This window comes from Arachis hypogaea, chromosome 14 (assembly GCF_003086295.3).
Source record: "Arachis hypogaea cultivar Tifrunner chromosome 14, arahy.Tifrunner.gnm2.J5K5, whole genome shotgun sequence".
Taxonomy (NCBI): domain Eukaryota; kingdom Viridiplantae; phylum Streptophyta; class Magnoliopsida; order Fabales; family Fabaceae; genus Arachis; species Arachis hypogaea.
This window is the reverse complement of record NC_092049.1, coordinates 9074384-9096920: the sequence shown is the minus strand read 5'-3', so window position 1 is coordinate 9096920 and position 22537 is coordinate 9074384. Positions and strand designations below refer to the sequence as shown.

The window sequence follows — 22537 nt, the reverse complement described above, 5'->3', positions numbered from 1 at the left end:
TACAACTTATATCGATTTTATCTTTTAAATCAATTCAAGCTGTGCTACAAACACCTTCTATCTTCTTCTTCTTTTCTTTTTTTTTTTTGTTTACCAAAAATAGGAGACTCGAGCCCACGACCTCTTAATTGAGTATGGGGAGACTATGCCATTTAAACTATTACTCATTGGCACCTTCTATCTTTTAGTTATCTACTCATTATCAATAACAATCATATTAACATATATAAACGTATAAATATTCTGTGCCATAATCTAATATTGGTTTGGATAGGCCAAAATCAGCAACTTTTGCATCAAGCTTCTTTGATTTGATGTCCCTGTGTATGATTGAAACTACTGATTCCATAGGTAGACCACCGGATTGAAGAGCCTGCTTGATATCTGCCTCTATTGAAGTGTTGTTGCTCCAGTCATAATGGGAAGGTGCTCTGTATGGATAGGCACAGTGGCACATGGGACTGAGACTCTTATCAGAGCTGCAACCAGAAGCTGGACATTTGTTTTGTGGATTTCCATCTGAGATTTGTAATGGTTTGCAGAAAGTTTCGGTAGTTCCAGTTTCATAACAAATTGGATTACTTTCAACCCTGCATATTAAAATGAAGTTGCAGTTCCAGTTCCAGTTTCACATTATCTCACTTTGGTTTTCATCCTATTCATCTTCGATGCAAATGAGATCACTAGGAGCTCATGAAAATTCTGTTTTTGTGTTTGTAGTCTGCTAAATTATACATAGAATTCTAGTTCTCTGAAAAAAAAAAAAAGGCCAAATGCAGGTTCGCTGAAGAAACTCAACCTGGCTTGACACCATATAAAGATGCAGCAAAGAGACTAAGGCTTTGTTTGGATATAGGAAAGAAAATAAGAGGAAGGAAAATGAGAGGAAAGAAAATAGAAAGAAAAGTAGAGTTATTTATGTGTTGTTTGGATGAAGAGAAAATGAATGAAAAAAAAAATAGAAAGAAAAATTTCTTTTGTTTGGATAAGAAGAAAAATGAGAAGAAAAGAAAATCATAACGGTATAAAATTACATTAATACCCTTATAATAAAATAAAGTATAAATATTTTTATTTATTTATGTTTTATTGCATTTTATGAATATTATAAAATATTATAATTTTATAAATTATTTATCTAATACATATATAATGTTTAAATGTAAATCTTTATTATAATAATGTATTAAAATTATTAAAACTAAATTTATATTAATAATTATTATTAATAATAGAATTAGGAGTAATATTGTAAATACATCAAAAGTAACATTTTTCTTCTTGTTTTCATGCTTCTAATTGATGGAAAAAATTTTTTGTAGGATCCACACCAAAATTTTCTTTTCTTTCTATTTTTTTTGGTATCCAAACAAAGGAAAATAAAATTTTTCACTTATTTTCTTTTCACCACTTTTCTTTCCTCTTATTTTCCCTAAAACCAAACATAGTGTAATAGATTTGGGTTTTGTGTTCACCCCAGTTGAAGATGCTGTGCGAGAAGCAGTGGAGAGCCTCACAGCTAAAGGTTTCTTGCAGAGAATACCCTCACAAAATTAGTATTACTATTTACATTTAATTTAGATTTTACCTAAAGATGAAGTAATAGCCATTGCTTTATTTATTATGACAGAAGTAAAAACTTGGAAGAAATAATGATTGTATATATTCTAACATTGTCTAATAGATTAATCTTAATTTACTTTTTTGACACTTGTTATCAAAACAAGCTTGCATTATTGATGGGGAACAGAAGGGATTGGTAATATAAAACATGTATCTTGGTTGATTTTATCCAAGCTATGTCCATTATTGATGCTTATTCGGGTGCTTTAGATGTAATGGTATCATCTTGGTGTCAAGTGTGGATATTGTTAAAAGATGGAGGGATGAAAAGGTACTGTCCTAGGAGTTCTGATTTGAGTTTACAAGCTCCAGAACATGTGTTGGAAGGCTTTTAATTAGTGGCCTAATTTATAATTGAAAAGATGGTGGGGGTGTGTATGAAGATATTACTGTCACTACTACAGTTCTTGAATTGGCTAAATGGTGGGGTGGAAAGAGGATCAATGCGTGTCATGGGAGAACAGATTCACCTTCAATAAGTTTGTAACTCATAAAAGATGGATTCCAACTGTAGGCTTTAATTGTACAGGATTTCCATTTTATCATAAACCTCTGAAGAATCTAGATGGCTTAGTTCTTCCTTTATGATGAAAAATGTTGGTTACTATGGCTTCATATGATTGAAATTTAATGATGCATTAAAATGATACTATTTAGCTTTATTTCCCACAAAATCAAACTGATGAAATATCACAGTTGAGCTTTTAAAATTAGAATACCATGATGTATTTAACCACTTTTTAATTTGAATATGGAAGCAAAAGTGGTGTTGGACTTGGATATGGGGAATACAGGTGCTTCACAGCTATGTGGTGTCAGTGGAACAGAACTCGGATCATTCGTGTTCTCCATTTCATAACAAAATTGACAACAACAAACAATTCAGAGGGTCCGTTTTCTAGCTTCCGAAATTCATATTGCCCAACCACAAGTCGGACCATGCGATTTCTTAAGCAAAATTTTAAAATCAAACAACTCGCATGGTTGGATTTGTGTATTCCAAGTTTTTTCAATTTTTTAACACCTTTCGATTTGTGTACTCTGAAATTTTTTTAACTTTTTAACACAAATCTGACCGATTTGTCCGATTTGTGTACTCCCAAAGTTTTAAAAAACACAACAAATTATCATGTTAAAGTATATTCCTCATTTTGCTTCCATATTAAAATTTTTTAGCCGTATTTAACTCTCTTGTTTTGATAAAATTAAAATAATACTTTTTTCCTTGAATTTGTGAGAAATAGTTGGGTTAATGTGCATAAGATACAAATTTCAGTTTATGATAAACTCGTCAAATTTCTTGTGGAACTCAATTATTGTTAGGAGGCCACTCAGATAAAGACGCTTAAAATGTCTTTTTTTAAAGATGTTTTCATGTTGTATTTTAATTAGTTTCTGTATAATTTATTCGGTGTTCTTCATCATATATTATTAAATTCCTCAAAAGATTTTCTTTCCAAAAATAATAAAAAAATATTTAATTTGGACTAAAATAAAAAAGGTAATAGATTAACTATTAAATTTTTTGTAAAAGATTATTTACATAAAAAAATATATCACATTCATCAAAATATATATATAGCAAACTCAAGCCTTTTAAAATTTTTATAAATAAAAAAATAATTAATTTATATTCGTACAATATATAAAATAATTATTATATTATTATTATATTATAGATTAAGATTCATTAATTAATTTTTTTTTATTTTTAATATAAGCACTAGAAATAAATAAAATTTTTATAACTAAATGTAGTATAACAAAATATATATAATATTAATTAGTTCTTAAAAAATTCTAAAAAATAGTTTCTCATTTTAGTAAAATAACTATTTATTAAAGTAGACAAATTAATTATTTTTTTCTCATATAAAGTTTTTTTAAGACATAAAAGTAATTAATTAGGACATTGGTTAAGATAATTAAAGTCACTATTTCATTAAATTTTTAATTTAAAGAAAAATCCTAGTTAATTTTGGTATAGAAATTTCGAATTTGAAAAAAATGATAAAAATTATGTTAAATTTTGATTTATTTGATTCTCATTTAAATTAATCATTACATAAGTTAAAGTTCTGTTTTGAAGTTATATTCGAGCTTTAATCTGATTTTTAAAGTTTCAATTTACTTAGTTTTATTTTTTAACTTAGGTATCCGTGACTCATATTAGGGTTTTAAGTGTTTAGTTGAAAATACAAAAATAAGGTAAAAAAAATTTCAATTGTCACATCAAATAGTCGCTAGAATGTATAATGTAGCAGTCGTTAGTCCATCTCAGCATGTCGTTAACGATTTTGTGAGACAGTGACAAAATAAGATTAAGAACCAATGTGAGTCATAACTATTAAGTTGGGAGACTAAATTGAGTAAATCGAAATTTTTGAAATTAGATTGAAACATAGTTGTTAGAACCGAACCAGTGATCGAACCGATCAAGCTACTAGTTCACTGGTTTATTGGTTCAACCGATAAATTACTGGTTGAACCGATAAAATCGGTCTCACGTAAATATAAAATAGTTAAAAACTTAAAATTAAAATTTGAAATACATATCTTCACTAACATTTTATGAAGAATCAAGTCTCAACTTCTAAAAATAACTAATATAAAAAAATCATAAAATTTTAATATTACAATAGTATCTTATTTTGACACAATAAAAAAATAATTAATTCACAAAGCCTATCATCTAACTATAATATCAGTAGATTTTAACACTAACATCAAAACAAATAACCTTAATCACAATACTACCAATAAAATAGATCAAGTAAATTAATAAATTTTTAGTGAAATTTATATTTATATTAATAATGGTATATAATTAAAATATAATTAATTTTAAAAATAGAAAAAACAAAAATTAAATTAAATTAGATATTTATGTATACTATATAATTAGTATTTGTCAAATATAGTACTTAGAAGTGTAATGGCTAAGTGGCAAGTAGAGGTTGTTTTTGCTCCAAGGTTCTTAGTTTGAGATCTTGTGGGGACATTTTAAAAATTTTTTCAGGCTAACCAGTTCGGTTAGACCGGTTTACACCGGTTCATATTGATTTTATTCCTTAAATGGTCCAAAGAGTAAACCGAACTGGACTAGGGTCCGGTTCACTAGTTTTCCGGTCGAACCAGCCGATTCAGTTCGGTTTTTACAACTATAGATTGAAATTCGAACATAATTTCAGAGACCAATAAGTATTATCTCTTTGTTGACAATTAAGTTGTTTTAATGGTAATTAAGATCTAATAATGGTTTATAATAAAAGAAGCATTCTTTTGCAACAATGAACCTATAGTAGTAGTTAGGGGTGTTCATAGATTAGATCATATCCATATAAATCCACAGTATTTATCCGTACCTGATATGTAATTTGAGGATATGATCTGATCTGTAAGATGATCGGATTGGATCGAATCGGATCCACACTCTAATCAGATAGAAGTAAATATGTTTAAAAAAGTAAACAAAAAAATTATTGACTTTTTTTATAAAAATAAAATTTTTTATATATTTTATATTTTATGGATATATTTGATATCTGATCCAAACATAAAAAGTGCGAATATCGAATTTGATCTAATGAATTTAGTGCAGATTGGATCGAAATTTCAGCCATATCCCATCTATAAACACCCCTAGCAATAATAACTAAAAAATTATAATGATTATATTTTTAACTAAGAGGAAGTGCAAAAAAAAAAAAGTACTAAATACAAGAACATTTAATCAAATATTAAAAAAAAATTTTACTTTAAAACAGTTGGACCTTTCTTGTTAATATATAATAATAATAATAATAATAATAATAATAATAATAATAATAATAATAATATTGTAATTGTTTTATATATCACACAAATATAAACATTTTTTTTTCTATGATCTTAAGAAAGGTTCTGTAAGTCCCTAACTTTATTATCGATTTTTGTAGTGTTAGCTCTAGGGGTGGCAAAGGGCCTAAACCCGCCGGGTCGGCCCGCGTAACCCGCCAAAAAAGGCGGCTGGGCTGGAAAATTAGGACCGCCAAATAGCAAAAGTCCGCCTAACCCGCACCGCTTAAACCGCCGGTTTTGGCGGGCTTTGGCGGGGCGGGGCGGGCTTCCCCGCTGGGCTTAGTATTTTTTTTTTTATCAAGGGGTATTTTTACAATTTTTTTTGCCAAAACCTAACTTTCCCCAACCCAACTTACAAGAGAATGAAGATGAAAATTGAGTGTTTTGGATTATGTTTATTTTGTTTTAGAGACTATTTATAATTATGTTTTGGATTATGTTTAGTTTGCTTTGGGAACAATATTTATAATTATGTTTTGGATGAAAACTTGGTTTATAATTATATTTATTAGATATTTATAATTACAAAGACTTTAATGTTTGTGAATATAAAAATTATAATTTATTTATACTTTTAGAAATTATAATAGTTAAAAATAAAAAATAGAAGAGATTTTTTTATACTTTTATGTATATTATTTAATAATTAAAAGTAAAAAAAAAAAGATATTTGGCGGGCTTAGCCCGCCGGCCCGCTAGCCCGCCGATAGGCGGGGCGGGCTGGGATTTTGGGACCGCCTCACTAGGCGGGGCGGGGCGGGTTTCTGGCGGGGCGGGCTTCCCCGCTTGCCACCCATAGTTAGCTCTCATATTATCAATTTGATTCATATATAATTCGGATGATAAATTATTTGGTGACGTGCTTCCTTTTTTCTGTGATATACTTGTTTATTATTATTATTATTATTATTATTATTATTATTATTATTATTATTATTATTATTATGTACATTAAAAAATAACAGGCCAAATTATTGCCATAACATAATAGAAGTATGGAAGTTTATCATTCTTCTCTAATGGAGGAAACAAATTTTTTTTCAATAGTTTTATTTAACGTCTAGTAGAATAAAAATAAATTTTATTAGAATAAATTTTAGTACGAGTTTAATATTTTTATTCATCATAAAATATTTATAGAATTACTCGTAGATAAATTTTGGAAAAAAGAAAAAAAAACACAATTTTTAATTTTATTTTTAAATAAACTTTACTTTTAATTTTAAAATAAATTTTATTTTTATTTTTTAATAATATTAATTTTTTACCGTATATAATTATTTAATTATTTTTTAATCATATATAAATAAATTACTCTTAATAAGATTTTTTTGTGTTATTCAATTATCTTTTTAAAAAAAATAATTAATCATTAAAATAATTAAATTTTTCACAACAAAAATAATAAAAAAATTATGAACGAAAAAAATTAATCATTCTGATAATTTTTTGTATTTTTATTCATATTTTAATTATAAACATAAATATAATTTAATTATATTATTTATGAAATGTGACTATAGATGTAGATAAAATTTAGTTATATTACTTATATATAGTTTTATTGTATTGTATTGCTTATAAAGTTAGATTATAATGATGATAATAGAATTGTTCTTGTATTTTTATATGTGTGATTAATTGGTGGTGTTAAAACATTACTCTTAATTATAAATAAGGTTTATAATTTAAAAAATAAAAAATTCAATTAAAAAAATACGAAAAAAAATGATGTTAAAATATTCTAACTCTTTAAAATAAAAATATTCAAAATTAAATTAAAAATTATTTAAAATTTAAACTCAATAAAAATTTATATTCAATGTATTTTGTATTAAATATATTTAATAACCTATTATATCATATTAGTTGAAATTAGTTTTTATAATGTTAATTTTTTTAATAACACTTTATTAAAAAAAATAATCTTTTCAGAATTTTTTAAAAATTAATTAATATTATATATATTTTGTTACATTATATCTTGTTATAAAAAAATTATTTATTTCTAATGCTTATATTAAAAATAAAAATAAAATTTAAATTAGTAAATTTTAATCTATAATATAATTATAATATAGTAATTGTTTTATATATTATACCAATAAAAATTAATTATTTTTTATTTATAAAAATTTTTTAAGAGCTTGTTATATATATATATATTTTGATGAATGTGATATATTTTTTTATGTAAATAATTTTTTTAAAAAAATATAATAATTAATCTATTACCTTTTTTGTTTTAGTCCAAATTAAATGTTTTTTATTGTTTTTGGAAAGAAAATCTTTTGAGAAATTTAATAACATGTGATGAGGAACATCGAATAAATTATACAGAAACCAATTAAAACACAACATAAAAACATCTTTAAAAAAAGATGTTTTAGGCATGTTTATCTAAGTGACCTCCTTATTGTTAACATATATAGACTTGTTATTTAATTAGGGGTTGATGTGAAAATCCAACAAAACATGATCATTAATTTATAAATATAAAAGGTGCATTGGTGGATGAGATCCGTATATAATGCTAAAATAACAAGAAAGTCAATAACCCAATTCTCAAAGAATTTTACTTGTAAAATACAGACAACTAACGAGGTACTTAAATTATTATTATGATCACTCTTTGTTGACCCGTCCATATCGGCCTATGTATGTTACTTCACAAATATTTTGCTAAATAAACTAATAAACATGTGCCAAACATGATTGATTTGGAAAGAAACCATCTTATCGTATATTTATTAAAATACAATTAAATCAATTCTCATTAAAGTACAATAATTTATCATTAAATGAAATTTCGGGTTAGAGGATACTGTAAAAAACCAATAAAAAGCATCATTAGTTCCATGTTGATAATTTTATTTTTGTCTTTGCAATTCTTCCCCATCGTTTCTAAGCGTTTTGAGGGAAGAAAGAAATGGGAATTGAAGCTCAAGAGGAAGCAGAGTATTCAAAAAAGCTTCAAGGTTATGATTATCAACATGGACATAGTTATAGTCACACCCTAAAACACAAGTTGAATCCCCTTGTGCTAGTAATAGTCACAAACCTTGTCACCATATACATTGTTACTGGCCCATTTAGCTCTTTGTATCATCATCCTCCTCATCATAATAATAACTTTAACTCAATCTTGCAAGAACTCAACACCACAAAATCTCAACTTGCTGCTAGCCATTCACTTTTGTCTGAGCTTCACCATAGGCTCAACTCAACTAACCTTCTTGTCCAAGCATTGCTCATTGATCTTACAACGCGCCAACAAGACAAGCAATATTCTAGAAACAACGATGGCGAAAGGTCTTCGAATGAAGAGCTTAATCTTGCACTTGCCTCTTACAAGCTCCCTTTCGGATACTCGCAATGGATAGGATCAGATGAGATTCATTCTCCGATTGGTGCGGTGTGTTTGAGGTTCCAAGATGAGTTGAACCAATACATGTCATATGACATAGGAGGGGAATGCCTTGCAGATGAGGTGTTTGCACAAATGCTTGTGTCAAAAGGGTGTGAGCCACTCCCTAAAAGAAGGTGCCATCCCAAGTCTCCAAAAGGTTTTGTTGAGCCAAATCAAGATTTGCAAGATACCCTTTGGAAAATTCCACCAGATAGCAACATTGTTTGGGATCCTTATACTTGTAAGAGCCACAAGTGCCTCATTGAGAGGAAGAACAATAAAGGGTACTGTAAAGATTGCTTTGATCTGCAAGGAAGGGAAAAGGGTAGGTGGATCTTTGATGATGGTGGACTTGATTTTGGGATAGACCGAGTTCTTGGGACGAAAAGATCCAGCAGCACAATCAGTATGGGACTTGACATTGGTGGCGGAACAGGGACATTTGCTGCAAGGATGAAAGAAAGGAATGTGACAATCATCACAAGCACACTGGATTTGGACGGTCCATTCAGCCACTTCATTGCATCAAGGGGATTGATTCCAATTCATCTCAGCATATCTCATAGGCTTCCATTCTTTGAGAACACACTCGATATTGTTCATTCCATGGAATTCATAGGGAATTGGTTGCCAGAGACTATGCTTGAGTTTTTGCTATATGATGTGTATAGGGTGTTGAGGCCTGGGGGAATTTTCTGGCTTGAACATTTCTTCTGCTTTGGATCACAGGTTAATGGAACTTATTTGCCAATGTTTGATAGAGTTGGGTTCAACAGACTTAGATGGCACGCTGGTAGGAAGATTGATCATGATGGGATTCAGAAGAATGAATGGTACATTTCAGCATTGTTGGAAAAACCAGTGATTTAAGGTATGCATGAGAATATAATGCTCAAGATAAATTAGTAGACAAAGATTTCTGTGACAATTATCTTGTGAATTAGTGAAAGTTTATGTTAATATCTTTCTTGTAGTCCAAAGACTCTTAATTTCTTCTCTTAATATGCACAGTTTCTTCTTTTTGGTAAACACGAGTTTATGATTTTTGGCAACAGGTCAAATTACTATAACTATAGTAAATAACTAAATATACAACTATTATATTAAAAATTTAAATCTTAGATTTTCTAATAAAAAAAATTAGTAATTTTGTTGTGTAGTTAAACCTATTTTTTAATTATATTTAATACTATTGTACATAGTTTGAAACAACAAATCTTTAGGTCCAACAAGTGGATAGCACAATCATATATATGGAACTAATACTTATTTCTTGAGAAGGGTAATTTTATACTAATTCAATGAGGAAATCAGCAAATTGCTATAGTATAAATATCCAATTATTCAGTGGCTTGAAAATGAAGTAAACTTTTATTAAAATTTGCATCCAAGGAGATTTTTTCTTATTAAATTTTTTTATTCTTTTTTCTCTTTTTTTTTTGTATAGGAAAAAAATATTTAATTATAATGAAAAAGTTAAAAACTTAAAATAGCTAAGGAAGATAATTCAATAATTGATAACTTAGTTAACTTAGCTGAGGAAGTTAATTCTATTACTAATATACCAGGTTTTTATTATAAAGCAATATTAAAAAGTTATCATAAATATTTCAAATTTTATTCAAATTGTGAATTTAAATTGTTATACATGAATATATAGTGTCAGTTAATTAGTTAGTTTTTAATCATATAAATAATATGCGTATCCTTTTTTTTATTATCGAAGATATGGAGACTCGAACCCGTAACCTCTTAATTGAGTATGGGGAGACTATGTCATTTGAGCTATTGCTTCTTGGCAATAATATGCGTATCCTTGAAGTCATCAATAATAAAAAAGATAATTAATTGAAAATAAAAGAAATTAAAGAAATTTAATCATAAACTATTCCCAGCAAAGTACATATATATGCATATGCTCTATAAGTCTTAATAACTCTATATAAGTTCTATAAGAAACATAAAAAAGAAACAATAGAGAACCCTAGTAATCTATTTTGTAGGAGGTGCACATGCAGGTGCATTGAAATTATTGATTTGCACAAAAACTATTGAATGAGGTGCAACTTTGATTGGAGAAGAAGAAGAAGCATCAACAATCTTTGGTTTAAGCTCTGGAATTTCCTTTGACTTGGTAAGTTCCAATGGAGTTCCATTCAAAAGCACAACATCACTTTGAATGTTTCCATCTTTAGGTGTCAAGTGGTACTCTTCCCTTTTCAATGAATCCATCAAATTCACTGTGTTTATTCCTTCTGATGCTAACTCCTCCGGATAAAGATTCATGTCATTCACAAGGGACACATCGAAAGATGTCGAATTCTCCATGTTTATTAGTAGTAATGTGATTCCGCTCTGAGACAATAATTAGATCGACAATATGTTATAACTTTTAAAAAGTTATCTTAAAATTAAAAAAAAACTTTTAAAATGTATAAATCAAATTACTAGCTTACCCCTTGTTTAGAACAATGAGCATATGTACGCAGATATGGTGAACTATCATGAGAAATAGAAAGCACATTGGTTCCCATAAGCCGATGCCACAAAAGTGCTCTATTTAAAGAAAATAAAATTGTTATTCATTCAAAAATGACATTTAATTTAACTACTTATATGAATATGAATAAATATATGTGACATACCCATAATAATCTGGATTAGGAATGAATGATGTTGTATTTAGCAAAGCATAGTTTCCTCCAATCAAAGCTTGTCTACAATAAACTTTGTGGTTGAAGGTTGATGTCATACCCAATTGGTCCAAATACCTATAGTTATTATTAATTAAAAAAATTATTAAAAAAAATATATAAAAAATAGAGAGCTAAAATTCAATTAAAAAAAAAAACTTACCAAAAGCCATTAACAAAAGTATGTGAAACATCCTTGCCTCCACTGTTATAAGCTCCACCAGATTCTCCAACCCATGCTCCAGCCCATGGTGTGAATTCCTTCACCGCCGTTGAAACATCCTTAAAAGTTTGTGCAATTTTGCTCAAGAAATATGGGTCTTGAACCTTGCTAATAAGATCCCTATCAACACCTATATAACATAATTTTATAATACAATTATATTCTTAGAATTAAAAAAATTAATCAAGCAACAAAAAAGACTAAAAGATTTAGATATAAAAGTGGAATGAGTAATATACTTTAACATTATAATTTTTGGTATTTTTTAAAACTATGGTAGGTATACAAATTAGATTTATGTACTCCAAATTAGATTTGTGTAAATTTTTTTAATTTTTTAAACACAAATTGGAGGGTCCAATTTTTATTCCTAAATCAGACAGTCCGATTTTTGTATCTCTTAAAAATCTGCTGGTCCGATTTCTACTCCCTAAATTAAATCATCCCACATTTTAAAAAATACCACTGCAGATCATAATCATTATTAATCCAATATTAAAAAAAATGTGACAAAAAAAACATTCTGAATTATTATACATACCAGCACCAAGGTTATAAATGTGATGTGTAACTCCATCAATGACACCAGGTCCAACATGTTGCAAGAAGCTATCAAACCATTCTTTACCATAAAATCCAGCTGGACCCATCACCTTTGGTCTTGTTGTGGCATTTGAGTATAATGAGTTAACTATGTGCCTTAGTTTTGTGATGTCTTTTGCATATTGAACACTATCTATTCTTGCTGATACTCCTTCAGAGCATAGCTCGTTTCCTATATCATTAATTAGCACAAAATGTTAAATTTATAAAAAATTATAGATAAAAATTAAATTAGTTAATTATAAAAATTAAAAGGGTTTTAATTTAATTTGGTACCGAATTCATATGAATCTATATTGTATCCTTTTGAGACAGTGTACTTCATGAGGCTTATGGCATTGTTTGGATTCCAATCTCCTTTCCAGTTTAATTGGTCTTCCTTGGAATTTTTCTTGCCAATAAGTGCGTTTAAGCCAAATGTAAATTTGACACTGCAAAGTTTAAAGTAAATAAGATAAGATAAAATTGATTGTTTGTGAAGTAATTATAATAATATTGAGAAATTAAAATAATATATATTTATTAATTAATTACCCAGTTTTGTTGAAAAAGTGATTCACTTCATCCCATCTCTTTCTGGGAAGGCATCCAACACTGAATCCAAACAAGCCGTTATCTTTCTTTCTCATAGTTGGGCAGTGCTTTTGCTTCCCAAATTGGTAAATAATTTGATCTTGTAGTGAACCTCCTAATCTAATCCTCAGAGGATTGAATGCTGCAACAATTTTGAAAGCAACTAAATTAGATGAACCTTTGAATGATAGATAATAATATGAAATACTCCAGTTTTTTAAAATACAGTGATCGTTCAATATTTTCTATTATATTATTTTTCACATAATAGTATATATTAATTAAAGTAATTTGACTTTAAAGAAAATATGGGTTACCTTTGATTGCATTTGAGAGTATTGTGTTATTCAAATTCTGAAAAAAAAAGTTGCAAAAACAATAATTAATTATCATTATGAAATTAAAAAATGCATACAATATTCTGAATGGTAATATACGACAATAATATCAAACAAAAGAAATAAATAAAATACCAAGTTGAGAATCCCAGCTTTTCCCCATGGACATTGGTTATAGTCACATTTATTAGATGGCCACCAATCCAATGTTGCACATATGAAATTCTCATCAGTTGTAGCAATGTTTGTGACCCCTTTCACTTTAAGCTTCACATCTTCTGATGAAGAAAAAGAAGGACAAAATAATACTAAGAGACCCAAAAAGAGAGCTACTTTCACACACTGATTCACACCCATTGTAGAACAAAAATAGAAGAGAATATACTATGAATAATTTCTATTGATGTTTATTATATGATTTATATCATTGGTATCTACTATTTATAGTGTTAGTAGTGTGGTTAGCTATAACTACTTTTAAGTGAATAGATATTTTTAAATTTTAAGATATGTTTATCTTAAATAATTTAAAGTTTAAATTATATAATTCAATTTTTGTGAAAGTTAAATTTGATTTTTTTTGTCTGAATTTTTTTTATTATTTTAAATACTCGTTTCTTAAATTTAATTTGCTATCAAAAGACAATTGCTCTAATCCCAGTTTATTTATTTTTGTATGAGGTGTTATTTTCTATTTTTTTTATTATAATATTTGGGCTCAAATTTAACTTTTTTTAGCAATATTTTTATTTCATTTCCTCAATTTTTTTGGTTTAAAGTTTAATCAACTGGGCAAACGCCAAAAAAAAAAATACAGAAAAATTACTCTAGGAAAAACTTTTTAATATAAAGATATGTTTTAATTTATTTATTTATATACAGTTTATATCCTTGATCAATGATCATGAACTATATAGTAACCTAATATGTGTTTTAAGGATTTAATCTCGGATGAGAGATAAGAAAACTCTCAAGATTAAATTAGTCTAAATATTTTAAATATTTTTTAAATTAATGATATCTTAATGTGTGTACTTTCATAATAGGTAACTTGTATATTTGTAAAAGTTTAAATTAGATTGATCTTATCAATTATCATATTGTTAACAAATGGCGTGAATAATAGATTAGATTAGATTAGCTTTTATATTTAATTTCAAACCGACTCATTCATTTTATATTATATAATATAATACTATTTTTATTATTAATTATTTATACTTTTATTTACAACAATTTTCTGAAAACAACTCCTTGGCATAGTCTCTCCAACATAGATATCAGGCCAATTACTGTTGTATATACATTCAATTATTATTATTTTTTTTTCTAATTCAAAAGTTTTAAATGGTAATTTTTTTTCTAAAATTGAATAAATCAATCTAATCCAAATCACAATAATTTAAATTTGATTAAATTAAAAAATAAATTTAAATTAATACAGTTTAAATTACAATTATTTACAAATCAAATCCATAGCATCTAAATCAACACAATCTAAATTTCTCTTAAAATATCATTAGTTAAATTTGACATATCTTAAATTTAAAATCACATTGGAACCACTTTACTATCTTTTTTTAATTCAAAAGTTTTAAATTGTTAAATTTTTTCTAGAATCCAATAAATCAGTCTAATCCAAATTATGATAATTTAAATCTATTAAATTAAAAAATAAATTCAAATTTATATAATATAAATTGTAATTATTTAAAAAAATAAAATAAAATCAATACAATCTAAATAGATACAACTTATATCAATTTTATCTTTTAAATCAATTCAAACTGTACTACAAACACCTTCTATCTTTTAGTTATTCACTCATTATCAATAACAATCATATTTACATATATAAAGGTATAAATATTCTTATATTTGTATATATTATATTTATTCAATAAAAAATCCTAGCATAATAACAGTTTGTACTTGTGTATGTTCTTAACAACACCAATATAATTCATAATTATAGAAATATATATACAAGAAGAAAATGAAAAAGACACTTAAAATGTTGATGATGTTTCACCAAAAGCTAACATTTACAAACTCATTATCCAAAAGTTGTTCTACTTTTCTCTTACCTTGGATCTTAGAAGACTTATCTAGGCTCATGCTCATGGTGTTTTTGTATATATTCGGAGCTTGAATACAAGGATTCACTGCTGTAAGGTTGATGGGAACTCTCTAAGCTTACCTCATTATGTTGAAAACTTGATGAAGTTGAGGGTTCAGATTGATCAGCAGCAGGGTCCAAACCAATTGAGTGCAATATGATTTCAATCTCTTTCACTACATCACTCATTGGAGGCCTGTCAGCTCCTGATTCTTCAAGACACATCATTGCAAGATCAACAAACTTCTCAAAACCATTCAGGGCCGAGCCATCTCTGATGGCTCGGTCGATGAGTTCATGCAGGCCATACATGTCCTTAGTCTTGTCAATTGAATTCCTGACCACTTTCACAATGTATTTCCCTCGATCTATCGGCTTTCTTCCGGTTATGAGCTCTAGCATCAGTACTCCAAAACTATACACATCACTCTTCTCAGTCACCTGCTGACTTATGTAGTATTCTGGATCCAAGTATCCCTAAAATTAGAATGAAAATTATATTACCTTGTGCTACAAGTTTGAGAAACTATAGCACTATAGAATCAATCATCAAATACTAACCATTGTTCCTTTAACTTGAGTGGTGACATGATCTTTGCCATAATCTAATATTGGTTTGGATAGGCCAAAATCAGCAACTTTTGCATCAAGCTTCTCATCCAGCAAAATGTTGTTTGATTTGATGTCCCTGTGTATGATTGGAGGATCGGCGTGTTCGTGAAGATAAGCCAAACCCCTTGCAGCTCCAAGGGCTACTTTGATCCTTCTATGCCACCCAAATCTAATGCCTGATTTCCCTGCATAGATCACATCACATCACATGCATGTTATAAAATTACAAAACTAATATCTCAAGTAAGTATCAAGCTTGATGTGTAAAAGAACCTGTGATAGTATCCTTCAAGGTTCCATTTGGAACAAACTCATAAACCAGCATCTGTTCCCCTTCTTCAAAGCAGAATCCAACTAGGCTTACCACATTCTTGTGGTGAACCCTTGAAAGGAGTTCAATCTCGGCTTTGAATTCTAACCCGCCCTGCTTCGATTCCTTTTGAGCTCGTTTTATGGCTATCAGTTGTCCAGAGGGAAGAGTTCCCTTATAAACCTTTATACACACACAAGAATATCTATCAGAAAATGTTACATTTTATTAACATAGAAATAAGTATGAAATGAAACACTTGGTAACAAATTGTTCAATTTAAGACATATCTGAATCAAATAAGAAACAATCAAGACCTTTCCATAACCCCCAGATCCAACATCATTAGCTGGTGAAAAGTTGTTTGTGTATTTCTTAAGTTCTTTAACAGAGAACTGCCTTACTGCCTTTAACTCAGGGGTGCCACAGTTGCTTTTACTTGGATCCCAGTTTCCTGCATTTCGCGAAACCAATAGTACTGTTAACATAAATGCTCATGAATACATGTAGTCTGTTTGATTGTTAAGACACTAATAAGAAGACACAAAAAGACATTTATCATTAAAAACTACCAAAAGGATTGTTTCGAGAAATCGCTCTTTCTGCTCTTAGCTTCTGGCGGAAAGCATAAACCCCTGCAAGTAGTAATAGCACAAGGACAAAAGAACCACCAACTGCCACTCCAATCAACAATGCAGTGTTTGATGAGTTACTCAACTGCTTAGGCTCTTGATCATGACAAAGAAATACAGAAAATAAGTTAAGTCCAAAACATAACAAGTGTTGATGATTCCTCTACACTAGTCAATGAAAAACGATTCGATTCGAAGGATAGTAAGTTACCGATTTTGTCAGGGTAAAAATCATATGGTCTATGAGCACTGAGGTTAAGAAGCACAAGACTCATCTGAGAAATTTCACTCTGGCTGAAACTATCCTTGTTTAATGGGAAGATTTTGATAATAAAATCAAAACACTCAAATGGATGGGAATCTAGAGTGCTTGAAACTACTGATTCCACAGGTAGACCACCGGATTGAAGAGCCTGCTTGATATCTGTCTCTATTGAAGTGGTGTTGCTCCAGTCATAAAGGGAAGGTGCTCTGTAAGTTACAGTACCAGTGTATGGATAGGCACAGTGGCACATGGGACTGAGACTCTTATCAGAGCTGCAACCAGAAGCTGGACATTTGTTTTGTGGATTTCCATCTGAGATTTGTAAAGGTTTGCAGAAAGTTTCGGTAGTTCCAGTTTCATAACAAATTGGATTACTTTGAAGCCTGCATATTAAAATGAAGTTAATACTCAATAGTCAAATGTGATTCTATTGCATGACTTATAATTTGTTGGTTGCTTTACTAGCTTACACTATGATGAACTTAGGCAGTTGATTTTGCTGCGTAAACTCCTCAATTAAGTTCGAGTGCAAATCAATAACTTGCAACTTTTTGCTATAGTAGGGGCCAAGATCCAGTGTTCCATTAAGTTGATTCACACTTAATACCCTATCAACAAAGCAAAAGTAACAGCATTAGTATAATATATTGATTATAGAAGTGATAATGATAGATTTCTTTTATTTCTGAAAGTGAAACTCACACATATTGCAAAGAGGGAAGGCTAAAGAAACCAGCAGGTATTTGGCCAGACAGGTTTGCCTCCTGCATCCGTCTGTCGAAAAACACAGGCAAAAACTGCATTGAAGTGTTGAAAAAAGCACATTGATATAGAAGAGTGAAATAAGTAACAAAAAGAAAGACTTACAATGTTGTTAAATTCTTCATAATCAAAAGCCATTGTGGAAAATCTGTGCTATCAAAGGCATTGCTGCTCAAATCCCTTCAACATAGATTTTAGAGAATTTCACCATTGTATTACAAGAAACATTTAATCAATTTGAGTACATATAAAATATTACAGGCCTAAAACTAAAACTAACTGACCTAAACTATCATGATCAATAATAATGCAGTTATCTAAAATCAAATGCTTGTCTACTTACAAGTATTTCAGGGAGCTCATTCCAGTAAGATTTGGCAGGGGACCTTCCAGCTTATTGTTGCACAATATCCTGAAAAGCATAAATAAAATAAAATAAGATCTTGTCATGGAAATATTGAATTTCCAAGAGTGATACCAAAAACTATGAGTGCTTACAGGTCTGCAACATTGGTAAGGTTGTTGAGGCTCTGAGGCACCAATCCTCTTAATGTATTGTGTTCAAAGCGTCTGTATCCACAAGACAAAAAATATGAGCAAATTATAATTACTCACATCAAAGTTTGAGGATTTGATGTATAAATAATCACTCACATCAAAGTTAGATTCTGAACAAGTCCAATTGTATCCGGAATCTCGCCGGTTAGCTGATTGTTGTCAAGAATCCTGAGAGTGAAAACATGAAGAAATTCATTCAGTTTGATCAATAGGCATGCTGTTAAAACTTGCCACTTTGAATGCCAAGACAACAAACAAATGCTGTATTGTGATTTTGTTTCTCTAGTTAGGAAGTTTGGTTTTGTTTGATTAGTATTGTTATGACAAATATAATTCCCTCCATTTCATCATTTGAAAATCTGATACAATATTATATTAATAAAAAGTGTTAGTTTCTTAACATTTATCAATTTTAAATTCTAAACCCTAAATTGGTTTTACTTTGTTTCACTTTCAGATGTTCTTTTTAAATTGAGCAATGCTACATGACCAGCAAATATTATCATTTTTTGCCAGCAATAATTTGCACCCATATTTACATACGTTTTGCACACAATAAACATATAGTTTACATCTATATTTACCAGAGTTTTGCCCAATAAATCAATACAGTTTGCACCCACATTTTTCAGAATTTACACACATGAATTAGCAAAATTTATTTGTTAAAGACAATTTAGTATTTGTACTGGCCAAATGATAGACAAGTAGTGTAGAAGAAGTGTAAGTCTTACAAATGCATGAGAGCCATTCCTGAGCTAAAAAGTTGAGAAGGAACTTCTCCTGAAAACTTATTCTTCCCAAGATGGCTGCAAAAAAATATGGTTAGTCAAGACTCAAGAGAAAATTGGCACAAGAGAGGTGAGTCACAACAACTTACAAGTGCTGTGCTTTGAGGAGGGTATCAAGACCAGGGGATACTGGGATTTCTCCTCCAATTTCATTTTCTGTTAAATCAAGCCAATTTAGGTTTGCTAGATTCCCAATTGAAGACGGAATTGTTCCACTAAAATTGTTGGAGTTTAAGGACCTGCAATTACAAAGTGTGCCTCTAAACTTAGATTATCATGATCATTAGTATTTATTTGCAGTGAATTATACAGTAAAGATGGAAGTTTACCGATTTTTTTTTTTTATGAGATGAAAGAGAGAAGTGGATGTGAAAAAAAACTGACACTTATAGAATTAAAGCTGAGAGATCACATTTTATTCTCTTAAATGTTAACAAAAGTAGAGAGGATCTATTTCCATAAAAAAGAAATTAAAAAAGATAAAATCCACATTTTGAACAACAATAAAATAATAAAAAATAACTATAAAAAAAATTATATTTTTTCTATACAACTTTAATTTGTATAAAAAAGTGCCTCCTTTACTTACATGTAATTCTTAGTATTTAAACTTTATTCAATGAATATTATATTCATTAATTTTTTTTACTTACTTAATAGATCAATTATAGGTAACATTTTTATATAATTTCTCAACATATTCATCAATAAATGCAATAGAAAGAAAATATGTAAGAGGAATAAACTTTCAAGTTTTATTTACGAAATTTTAGAATATTAATAAATTTATAATAAATAAAATTATCTTTATACTCATAAAAAATAAAAAATATTATTTTTAAATATAAAAATTTAGAATATTATTAACAATCTATATATAAATAAAATTAACTTTTAATATTTTTGTCATATAAAAATTATTTTTAGTGAATATAAAATTAATTTATCAACATTTTAAAATTTTATAATTAAAAATGATAATTTACTCTATATCTATATAAAGATAAGAGAGTCTCATTATCAAAATAAAAATAACGACGTAATCTATTTTATCAATCGTGATTACATTGGCATCAAAATATGTCAATTTTAAATATTTTAAGAATATCAATATTTTGAAAAATATATTATATATTAAAAGTGTTAACTCAATTTTTAACTAGGTTTCTAGAATTTAAAAGTTTTTAATGAAACCCTTGTATTGAAAAAAAAAATATAAACAAATTCTTGTAACAACCTGTTTAATATTTTTAAGAAAAAAAAAACTTTCACATAATAATACGGCAGATTTTGTTTAATTTAGCAAGGTCAAATAGAATAATTTTTCAATTGAACCAAATTTTAACTTCAATAAATTGCTTAAAATGTTATTTAAAAATAAAATGAAACAGATATAAGAAATTTACATAATATATGTCTTCTCCTTAACAAAATCACAGATAAAAATTAAAATATAGATTAAAGTTGAAAAGTTCTTACAAGAAAACCAGCTGAGGAAGAGATCCGATTTGATCAGGAATTTGACCATTAAAACCACAACCCACAAGAATTCTGCAAAAGGATTCAAGAGAAATTAAAGTCACTTTTCTTTTTGTTAGGATAATTAATAAGAGCACAATTTAATTAACTTAATTATCAAGATTAACAACTAATTAATAAGAGCCTTACAATTTTGTTAGCTTCTTCAAGTTTCCAATTTCTGCTGGAAGTGGTCCTGTTAAGTCCTTATTGTAAGACAGATCCCTATCCCCAAAAAAAAAAGTTTCATTTTTTATTTTATATACATAAAAAACAACAAAATTTAAATAATTTTAATATGCAAAATAGAAAACTTACAGAGTATCTAATTCAGAGAATGATCCAATATTTTGAGAAAGTTGGCCTTTTAAGCCCGTGTTTGGTAATGATCTGAAATATTTACAAGCATGTTATAAATTAAAAAAAATTATTAATAATAATAATGAATAACTTAATGAAAAAAAAATACACTATTTAAATGAAAATTTAGACCTTAATATATAAAATTAAGTGAAAACTCAGGTGCAGCTAACTTCATATGAATATGATAGTTGATAATCGTTAAATAATTTAACAAATTTGATTAAATTATCATCTAACGACTTTTAATTATCAACTTCACATTCACATGAATTTAACTGCATATAAATTTCTACCGTATAATTAAGCATACTCAGCAGAGAACTTACATGGAAACAACACGTGAGTTCTTGCATGTGATTCCTTCCCAAGCACCACTACAAGGATCTGAACCAACAACCCAACTGGGAATATTGATTTGCAAAGAATCCCTTAGAGAATTTAAGGCCTCAACTGCAACATACAATAATATAATTTGCAATGAAAAGTTAAATTTGTTTCATTGATTCATTCATTGAAATAAATACCTTAAATCTTAATATATACAAAGATAATCAAACTTAAGAGTAGACTTGAATCATATATATATATATATATGGATCAAAAGAGCTTACCATCATCATTGGAAGCTGTTTGTGAAAGTGCCACAAACAAGAAACAATTGAGCAAAAGCACCAATAATGATAACTTCAATTTGTTATCCATCTTTCATTGCAATTTGCAATAATCCACTCACCACCTGAACCAGTTATATAGCAAAGTTGATGATAAATATCAAATAATAACTTGGACTAGTTTTTTTGTTCTTTTTTCAATTTTTTCTCTCTTCAAGTCTTCTCTATGAATTAGCCACTCTTTAGGTGTCTCTTTTAACTTCCCTTAACTGATAATGACTAGAGTGCTTGATGGGGACATGTATTAATTTTGGTAATACCGATTCAAAATGCATATATAGCCAAATTTCAAATACAAAGCTAGTTTTTATTTTTATTTTTATTTTTTTATAGAAGAAGCCTTTCACTCATAGAATATATAGTCATATAATACTTATTATAGATATTAAAAAAAAATTATATTTAAATCTTAAAAAAAATTACATATATATGTTCACTGTGTTGAACTAATTAAAACCTCTCCAAGTATGATAATATATTCAATTAAAAAAAATTAACAAATAAAAATGGAGATTAATCTAAATATTTTTAGGTTTTGAATCTATATATACAAAAAGTGATAAGTACAAAGCTAGTTAAAATTATAGCTTGTAGTATAGCTTATTTATCTATATATTTAGAAAATCAGAAACCA

The 22537-nt window shown here is 28.3% G+C and overlaps 3 protein-coding genes across 5 annotated transcripts; 1 reads left to right on the top strand and 2 right to left on the bottom strand.

The window, feature by feature from the left end:
* Positions 1–8285: 8285 nt before the first annotated feature.
* On the top strand, positions 8286–9901 carry LOC112741401 (probable methyltransferase At1g29790). Its single transcript, XM_025790377.3, has one exon. It carries the CDS (start codon positions 8393–8395, stop codon positions 9740–9742), a length of 1350 nt encoding a protein of 449 aa, XP_025646162.1. The 5' UTR covers positions 8286–8392; the 3' UTR covers positions 9743–9901.
* Positions 9902–10720: 819 nt separating this feature from the next.
* Positions 10721–22254, bottom strand: LOC112741399 (leucine-rich repeat receptor protein kinase HPCA1). 3 transcript variants are annotated; one of them, XR_011870580.1, is made up of 28 exons: positions 21844–22128; positions 21559–21682; positions 21188–21259; positions 21020–21094; positions 20831–20902; positions 19441–19590; positions 19295–19369; positions 18657–18728; positions 18501–18572; positions 18346–18414; positions 18108–18182; positions 17943–18014; positions 17711–17848; positions 17187–17623; positions 16916–17071; positions 16661–16797; positions 16307–16526; positions 15983–16218; positions 15390–15898; positions 13438–13580; positions 13282–13318; positions 12926–13106; positions 12668–12822; positions 12330–12563; positions 11729–11918; positions 11518–11643; positions 11329–11428; positions 10721–11227 (listed from the first exon to the last, which is right to left on the bottom strand). XR_011870580.1 is itself a non-coding variant. In XM_025790374.3 (19 exons), the coding sequence occupies exons 1-19, from the start codon at positions 21932–21934 to the stop codon at positions 15407–15409; spliced, it is 2835 nt and encodes a 944-aa protein (XP_025646159.1). In that variant the 5' UTR covers positions 21935–22254; the 3' UTR covers positions 15180–15406. The 3 variants fall into 3 exon arrangements, 1 of the variants encoding a protein (XP_025646159.1); XR_011870581.1 differs by having other exon boundaries at positions 13438–13577; XM_025790374.3 differs by lacking the exons at positions 10721–11227; positions 11329–11428; positions 11518–11643; ... (4 more) ...; positions 13282–13318; positions 13438–13580 and having other exon boundaries at positions 15180–15898; positions 21844–22254.
* LOC112741400 (heparanase-like protein 2) lies at positions 10865–13659 on the bottom strand. The gene is made up of 9 exons (XM_072215547.1): positions 13438–13659; positions 13282–13318; positions 12926–13106; positions 12668–12822; positions 12330–12563; positions 11729–11918; positions 11518–11643; positions 11329–11428; positions 10865–11227 (listed from the first exon to the last, which is right to left on the bottom strand). The coding sequence occupies exons 1-9, from the start codon at positions 13657–13659 to the stop codon at positions 10865–10867; spliced, it is 1608 nt and encodes a 535-aa protein (XP_072071648.1).
* Positions 22255–22537: the final 283 nt, after the last annotated feature.

Bases quoted from the DNA above. Each gene is read 5' to 3' on its own strand.
- LOC112741401 (XM_025790377.3), top strand. From the start codon at position 8,393: ATGGGAATTGAAGCTCAAGAGGAAGCAGAGTATTCAAAAAAGCTTCAA.
- LOC112741400 (XM_072215547.1), bottom strand. From the start codon at position 13,659: ATGGGTGTGAATCAGTGTGTGAAAGTAGCTCTCTTTTTGGGTCTCTTA. The intron at 13,319-13,437 runs GTATTTTATTTA...TTTTTTTTTCAG, and splicing joins AAGCTGGGATTCTCAACTTG to AATTTGAATAACACAATACT. The intron at 12,564-12,667 runs GTACCAAATTAA...TTAATGATATAG, and splicing joins TATAGATTCATATGAATTCG to GAAACGAGCTATGCTCTGAA.
- LOC112741399 (XM_025790374.3), bottom strand. From the start codon at position 21,934: ATGGATAACAAATTGAAGTTATCATTATTGGTGCTTTTGCTCAATTGT. The intron at 18,573-18,656 runs GTGAGTGATTAT...TTGTGGATACAG, and splicing joins GTTCAGAATCTAACTTTGAT to ACGCTTTGAACACAATACAT. The intron at 17,624-17,710 runs GTAAGCTAGTAA...TTTAATATGCAG, and splicing joins CTGCCTAAGTTCATCATAGT to GCTTCAAAGTAATCCAATTT.